Genomic DNA, 8,715 nt, shown 5'->3' on the forward strand with positions numbered 1-8,715 from the left:
TTTTGTAGATTATATTATTTAAAAATCATTGTCTATAATGTTTTGTTGTCAGTCTGTTTAAAAACAAATACCCAAAGAAAAAAGTTCCACAGCACAGGAACTTTTTTCCCCTCTATCTGGCTGAATTGTAGTCTGTTTTCAAATACAATATGAGAAACAGTAATGGTAACTCTTTGTATAACATTTTTACACAAGGCTTTCTAATCTGCAAGTACCATTTGCACTGATGCAAAACGAGATTCTTTATGTAAAAGAACCACATTTAAATGAAAAAACAAACGCTGTCTTTTCTAAGAGTTTTTATGTATATGGTCATGGATTGAAATGACTGAAAAAATAATTCAAATATTTAACATTTTTACTTTTTTCAATATTAACAGAAAAAACAATTTATAAATATAATTAAATATTTAAATTATAAAAAACAGTTACTATACGTGCATTAATTCTAAATAACACTGTCTTGTACATTTTTAATTAAAAAAAATAAATAAATTACCGATTGCAGGGTGAAGCCTGTGTCCAAAACACTGATGTCTAGTCCAGGCATTCAGTCCTGCAGCCTGACGACGTTTGATCCGCTGTCTGTGTTAATGCAGGTTTGCTGCTCTTCTCTCAGACCCCAGGAAGACAGAGCATCTCTCAATCCTAGAGCGATTGCTTCACCAGTGTGGTCTTCGGGGAAGTAGGACGTTTGCAAGCGCTTGTTGCACAAGTTCCAGTCAGTCCATGTTGTGCACAGTTAAACTGATGTATGGCTCTGTCGTTCGGCTTGACCACAGATCAGTGGTACTTGAAAAATGAGACATGGGTCAGCTCGTTAGCTACTCGCCCATGACACTGTGTATAATGCTGGCAGAGCAGTTTACATAAAGTACTTGCGACTTGGAAGCTGGTATTTCTTGTCGATAGTTTTCAACAACTTTCGGAAGCCTTCTTTCTCGACAGTGTACACAGGAATCATAACTTTTGCGATATGGTAGGTAACTACATCCATAATTTGATTCTTCAGACTGCTGTCGGTGGCATAGGGCATGACACTTGAAAATGCCTCCGATATTGATTTTTGCTTCAAGGATGATTTTGGCTTGACGGTCTTGTCAGTGTCTGGCATTTCTTTTTGCATTTGTCGAATTCAGCTGGATGCCGTTGCTTCAGGTGATGAAAGAGTTTTGTTGTATTGCCTCCTTTCACTGGCACAGCCCTTGAACAGAGTTTACAAATTACTGTAATTTGCTCAGTGTCAGTTGGTTTAAAACCGAATAATATCCAAACTACTGAGCTTGTGCCCTTCTTTGGTACCAGGTCATCTCCTGCATTTGATTGGGAAGTTAAAACTTCGCTGCTCTCATCTGTTTCTCCCTGCTTATTTGTCGCCGCCATCACGTTTCTGAGCCTCTGGGTGAATATGACTGGCTGGAGAGGCGCACCACGCTATGCCCAGACACCGTCTGTGCGCTGTGCCTTCCTCAAATGTCAACACCTTTTTACTTGATCACAATACAATTTTTTTTTTTTTTTTTTTTTCCCCCATTTAGCAGCTTACGTCTCTTTGTATACTGGCCAAAAAAAAACACTGAAATAAGGCCAATGTGTCCCACTATGTAATGATATGTCCAACTAAAATAGATTTTAGTTGGATATATTACACTTTTGAGTATACTATTGTGTGGTTTTATTGGATTTCTGTGCTTTTTAGTCAGAACTTAGTTAGGTTTCTCAAGATGGTTACAATTGAAGGCAGTGCAGACGCCAGTGTTTTATACAGAAGTATAAAGCAATTCTATGCAGTGACCACCATAGTCTATATCTATAATAACAACTGACAGTTTAATAAAGCTTAATAAAGGTAGATATACACTTGATAACTTTGAGATATATACAGACGTGCTCAAATTTGTTGGTACCCTTACAGCTAATTGAAATAATGCTTCATTCCTCCTGAAAAGTGATGAAATTAAAAGCTATTTTATCATGTATACTTGCATGCCTTTGGTATGTCAAAGAATAAAGCAAAGAAGCTGTGAAAAGAGGAATTATTGCGTATTCTACAAAGATATTCTAAAATGCCCTGGACACATTTGTTGGTACCCCTTAGAAAAGATAATAAATAATTGGATTATAGTGATATTTCAAACTATTTACCTTTACCATGCTCGTCTATTATTTTCTTTCTGATCTCCTCAGACAACTCTGTCCTTTGCTTTCTCTGGTCCATGTTCAGTGTGGTACACACAATGATACCAAACAGCACAGTGACTACTTTTCTCCATTTAAATAGGCTGAATGACTGATTACAAGATTGGAGACGTGTGATACTATTTAATTAGTATCACACGTCTCCAATCTTGTAATCAGTCATTCAGCCTATTTAAATGGAGAAAAGTAGTCACTGTGCTGTTTGGTATCATTGTGTGTACCACACTGAACATGGACCAGAGAAAGCAAAGGACAGAGTTGTCTGAGGAGATCAGAAAAAAAATAATAGACGAGCATGGTAAAGGTAAAGGCTACAAGACCATCTCCAAGCAGCTTGATGTTCCTGTGACAACAGTTGCAAATATTATTAAGAAGTTTAAGGTCCATGGAACTGTAGCCAACCTCCCTGGGCGCGGCCGCAAGAGGAAAATCGACCCCAGATTGAACAGAAGGATAGTGCGATTGGTAGAAAAAGAACCAGTTTCTGATTGCACCATCCGTCGCTTTTTGAGCGAAAGTGGGCTCCATGGAAGAAGACCCAGGAGGACTCCACTTTTGAAAGAAAAACATAAAAAAAGCCAGACTGGAATTTGCTAAAATGCATATTGACAAGCCACAGTCCTTCTGGGAGAATGTCCTTTGGACAGATGAGTCAAAACTGGAGCTTTTTGGCAAGTCACATCAGCTCTATGTTTACAGACGAAAAAATGAAGCTTTCAAAGAAAAGAACACCATACCTACAGTGAAACATGGAGGAGGCTCGGTTATGTTTTGGGGCTGCTTTGCTGCGCCTGGCACAGGGTGCCTTGAATCTGTGCAGGGCACAATGAAATCTCAAGACTATCAAGGCATTCTGGAGCGAAACGTACTGCCCAGTGTCAGAAAGCTCTGTCTCAGTCGCAGGTCATGGGTCCTCCAACAGGATAATGACCCAAAACACACAGCTAAAAGCACCCAAGGATGGATAAGAACAAAACATTGGACTATTCTGAAGTGGCCTTCTATGAGTCCTGATCTGAATCCTATCGAACATCTATGGAAAGAGCTGAAACTTGCAGTCTGGAGAAGGCACCCATCAAACCTGAGACAGCTGGAGCAGTTTGCTCAGGAAGAGTGGGCCAAACTACCTGTTAACAGACGCAGAAAATGTTTGATTGCAGTGATTGCCTCTAAAGGTTGTGCAACAAAATATTAGGTTAGCGGTCCCATCCATGCCATTTTCATTTGTTTTCTTATTTACAATATTATGTTGAATAAAAAATCAAAAGCAAAGTCTGATTTCTATTAAATATGGAATAAACAATGGTGGATGCCAATTACTTTTGTCAGTTTCAAGTTATTTCAGAGAAAATTGTGCATTCTTCGTTTTTGTGGAGGGGTACCAACAAATTTGAGCATGTCTGTATATCTATATATCTCTCAATATCAATCAGAGGATGAATCGGAGGCAGAGCCAGAATAAATGTCTTGTATATGTTTAAAATTAAAGCTAATTGTAAAATTGAGATACTAATGTTGGAATATTGTTTCAAAATTCTATAATGCAACAAAAATAATAAATTAAACAGTTGATGCATTGCGGAAAGTTTCTCACTCATAATTTTACCTTTTCTCAGTCAAAACGGCAAGTTTCTCGGTATCTAAAAATCTTAGAGGGAACGCTGCTCATGACCCACCTGAGTAGCCAGATCATTTTCCCATGCCTAGTGAGACAGTGTGAAAAAACATATACAGTAGCAACCAAAAAAGTGCACCAATATAAAGTGAGAATAAAGGTTTAGAAAACGCTTATTTACACAAAATGATAGTTCATTATTATAATAGTAACTGCAGTAAAACAGAAAGGCTACCTGCACACATATAAGCCTTGTTTTTTACTGCTTTAAGATGATCACCGATAGAACTACAACACGTACAATTGCACTTTGAATAAAATGTCACTTTGTTTGATACAATGTAACAGGTATTTGTAGCATTTATTTTGTTTTTTAAATAACTTGAAATTTAGTCAAAAAAGAGTTCAAACTAATTTAAAAAAAAAAATTAGACATTTATTATTACTATTATTATTATTATTATTATTATTGCCACCTTACACAACCATGTTTTTAGTTTCTGAGGCATTATACTAGCATTTTTTTTTTTTTGCAATTCTGTGCTTATATAAAAAATCCATAATTACCTTTATAGCTATTCAGTGTGACGAGTGTTCTTCCACAGAGAAGGTCTAATCTTGGATTGATGCTAGATAAAACTGACACTCGGATCATTGGATGGTTGCATTCTGGCATGGTATGTGTTCTTCATAGCTGAAAATGTGGGTTTGCATTAGTTGTAGAAATGGGAACAAGTACTTTCAGTGCCTGTGACGCCAAAGTTGGATATTCCGACAGAACATGAACCCAGAATGTGCCAAGGGCATTTGGGTCTTGACGAAACTGAAGCTAAGAGTCCTGTCTGAAGACAGTTTACAGTCATTTCTTCAGATCTTCCAGTTAAGAGGCATGTCTCGTGTTGAACTGTGAAGAGGATTTCAAACCTAGTCCCAGGCTTCATCTTTGACATCTGGAAAACATTCCACTAGTTTTGTGGCAAGAGCATTTAAGCGAGAGATAACAATTTCTTTTATATCCACATCTCTAGTTTGGCACAATTAAGGAAACCTGTCCAGCACGCCACTTTTCAACTCGAGTTTTCCATAGTTTCACTTTCTTCTGTAAGGCGAAAATTTTATCTTTTGAAAGTTAAAACAGGCATTTTTCCCCTGCAAACTTACATTAAGGTCATTAAGATGGCTGAATATGTCGACCAGATAAGCTAGTTTGGCAACCCATTTTGATCGCAGTATTCAAAACTTCATGGTATGGCTGCATTTGCCTGCTTGTGAGTGCCTGACGATGTAAAAAGCAATGGGTTGTTACAGCATAGCTTGCAAGTTCCTGAAATCTTGCTGTTACTCCACTGTGTTTGCCAGTCATTGCTGCAGCACCATCCGTGCACAATCCAACATACTTTTTCCATTCAAGACCCTCCGATTTAATGTAGTTATTTAGCATTAAAAAATGGTGGCACCTGTGGTTCTCTCCTTGAGCTCTAAACGAAATAAAAAATCTTCTGTAACCTCATCATGCCACACATAACGTACAAAAACCATGAGATGTGCACATCTGGCGATGTATGTGCTTTCATCAATTTGAAGAGCAAACATGCAACTTTTACAAAGCCGTTCAGTGAGCTGACATTTCTTCAACGCCTTTGTACAGTATTCGTTGACAGTGCCAGACATTGGATCTTTTGTGCGGCTTCCATACCTCGCATTTGCTTAACGATATCCAAGCAGGTAGGTAATACCAGCTGTTCGCCGATTGTGTGAGTCTTTTTTGATTTTGCAATGTGCAGAGATGCAAGATACGATGCTTTCAGGGCTTTTTCAGGAACTGTGGCATTTTTCTTAAAACACGTGGCTTGGCCAATATATTCTTCTAAAAATCAAGGCCTTTTGCGCATTCGGGGTGTCGGGTAATTAAAAGCTTTTTTTAAATTTTGGCTTCATCTTTTCCTTTGCAAGCATTTCCAGGCACAACACACAGTTTGGAGCTAGATTGTTTTCAGCCCCACAAGCAATAAAGCCAAACTCAGTGTAACTGGTCATAGTTCCTTGAAACAGGTTTGTTTTTCTTTTCAGTTGGACGCATTGGACTTAGATCACTAGAACTCCTTTGTTTTAAAAATGTATCAATTTTATCAAATTGTTTGCATAAATACACACTACCAGCTTAACTACCGCGCACTGGTGAGGATGTTCAGTTGGAGCATGTGACAGCTTTCTGGTCCAGACCATTTACATGTGGGTGGGGAACTGCATTGTAATTTATTTCTAATTTATTTGTCAAGTAGTGATCTTACCTTTTTGTCTTTTTGTTTTGTCGGATCAAAGATATTTGGGGTCATTATTTTATGATTTAATTTTAAAATGTTTGTTTTATTGTGTGTTGTTCTACGACCCACAGTTTGGGAACCGCTGTAGAGCATACAGCCCCTGCAGCTTTCTTCAGTGTCCCATTTAACATTTGATTAGATAATCTTTCTAACCTGAGACTTAATTAATGTCACTTTGAATGAAATGCTTTGGGAATTTGGTCCGTTGTTTTGGTTATTTATTTATTTTTTATTTATTTTTTTTCTCCCTCCCCAGATGATGTGTTCCTACCAAAAGACATTGACCTAGACAGTGTAGAAATGGATGAGACAGAGCGGGAAGTTGAGTATTTTAAAAGGTAAACCATTTTTCTACATGTTCTGTCCTATATGGTAAGCAAAAATCCAAGTAGGAGCAAGTATTCTTTTCCTGCCCACTACTATTTTGTTTTTGTCACATCACAACATATCAAATCAGTACATTTGAATCCAGTGTTGGGACTAATGGAAGTTCTAAATTTCAAATAAACCATACAGTAAAGAAGTTATTTTCAAGCATCCCTGTGAGGGCTTATATTTTTACAGTTGGCAGCCACCTCCACTACAGTGTCATAGCCTCATATCCCAGACACCATTTTAGGTAATGGTTTCATATGTATTATTAAGAATGAAAATGTAGATTATTCTTTAAAACAATAAATAATAATAATTAAATACCTGAACAATAAAATAAAATGTAAAAAATGTTTACATTGAAGCTATGCTTATATTGTCATGGTGGTCAACCCCATTACACTGCAATAGACAGCTATAACTATGTATATTTTTGTGGAAGTTATGCAGAATCTTATTCCATTTAATAAATGTTTTCAGTTATTTACTAGCTGTATGTAATTATCCAGAGCTCTAAGTGTAATTATGGCTAAGCATTGAAAAACAATGCATTAATGAGAAAAGAAAAGGCATTGTCCCAGCCCTACTGAAATGCTTCTGATATCCAAGTTTTCTATTCACATAAATCTTGGTATGTTAGCAAAAACTATTTAAAAGTCAATTTTCTGTTTTCTAATATCCAGTTATTTTTTCAGGTTTTGCTTGGACTCTGCTAGACAGACCAGACAACGGCTTTCCATCAACTGGTCAAACTTTAGCCTGAAGAAAGCCACCTTTGTTGCACACTGATAGTATACAAAGACTTTGCAGAAACCAATCAATGATGACTCTGCTGACTCAGTCCTGCTGTGCTAAAAGCTCCTATGGCGTGAGCCATTGCTGCGTTGCCTTGTCCTTGTTGCTGCGTGGTTCTGTGACGAACCCTTTTGGCCTAATAATCTTGCAAAACTGAAGAAAAAAAAGCTACCTTCTACCTGGATTTGTTTGCTTGTGTGCTTGTAGTCTGTGTGGGACATTTCTTTTGACTGGCCATATCCTGTTGGAGCTATAACCTGAAAAAAAAAACATTTTATTCAGGTTTTTCTTACTTGTCTTGGTCTGGAGTAGTCCAGGCTGCTTAACTTACGTTTGGATGAAGGCCCTCCAAAAATAGAAAAGAAAGATTTTCATAACTAACTGTGGCTTCTATCACACATGCATCCGGCACTTCATTCAGATTACTGACAAGGGAATGATCTTGCTCTGGGTCACTCTACTTTGCTCCAGCATTCCCCAAACAAGATTTTAAAAAGGAAGGCTAATACTTGACACAGATTTTTTTGTTCTGTTTCACAATTCACTGTTTCAGAAGAGTACAAGTTACGCTATGTGTTTGAATGTATTTGAATACTTGCAGAATGGAATTTAAAAAGAACAATACTCACACTATCGATCTGTTATAGAGTGTATATTGTATTAACACTGAAGCCTAACTGGCTACTTTTTTTAACATATTGTTAAGTAATATTAAAAATCTTGTCTTTCTTTTTGAAAGATGGAATACAGTAGTATGGCAGGAAGATGTCTCTTGTGTCTTGAATGTTTATTCCTTTTTTATTTTTATAAAAAAAAAAGTTTCACCACTGCATTTGCTCACTGAAATGTGTGAAGGTGAGTTGTCAGGTGTCGTGAGATTATTTTATCTAGGAAAAAAATTTGACTTTGGACATTGAACACGGCCAACTTGAATGTAAAAGAAAGTATATATTTTTTGTTAGAACCATTGGTTTATTTTTATTTTTTAGCTTTTTATTTTTAGATCACAGTAATCATAATTAATTTACAGTTTATAACATGCTCATGTTCAAAGGTAAGAGAAGAAATGGCTTTTAATTTTATCTGGAGGGGGGAAAGAAATTGATTACTTGAATTTAGAAGATAAAAATCATGTTCGTTTACTGGTATTCGATCAATCCAATGTAATTCAGTAAGCTACGTGGAGATTTGTTTTCATTCTCAACAAACTGTATTCTGCTGGAAATATTCATCATAAAACCGAAGCATTATGTTCAGAAGAGTTCACAGGAGCACCCATATGGCTACCCTATTGGCAGCACAACAAAATTTGGAATACATACTTCTATAAATAGTCCACAAATAAATACTGAATTGCCACTTCATAAATGCCATCATCTATATTGCTGCTTTTACTATATGTCATTGGAA

The 8,715-nt window shown here is 36.8% G+C and overlaps 1 protein-coding gene across 5 annotated transcripts in view; it reads left to right on the plus strand.

Moving 5' to 3' along the window:
- Positions 1–8,069, plus strand: part of LOC117409090 (protein FAM193A-like) — a 49,541-nt gene extending 41,472 nt beyond the window's left edge. For 4 of the 5 annotated variants that reach the window (XM_058999077.1, XM_034014732.3, XM_058999067.1 and 1 more), the window contains exons 21-22: positions 6,395–6,476; positions 7,206–8,069. In XM_058999077.1, coding sequence (XP_058855060.1) covers positions 6,395–6,476; positions 7,206–7,299 — 176 coding nt within the window. In that variant the 3' untranslated portion in view covers positions 7,300–8,069. Of the gene's footprint in view, positions 1–6,394; positions 6,481–7,205 lie in introns of those variants that run through there. The other variant, XM_058999073.1, reaches the window with a different exon arrangement.
- Positions 8,070–8,715: the final 646 nt, after the last annotated feature.

The sequence above is a fragment of the Acipenser ruthenus genome, chromosome 2 (assembly GCF_902713425.1).
Source record: "Acipenser ruthenus chromosome 2, fAciRut3.2 maternal haplotype, whole genome shotgun sequence".
NCBI classification, from domain to species: Eukaryota; Metazoa; Chordata; class Actinopteri; order Acipenseriformes; family Acipenseridae; genus Acipenser; species Acipenser ruthenus.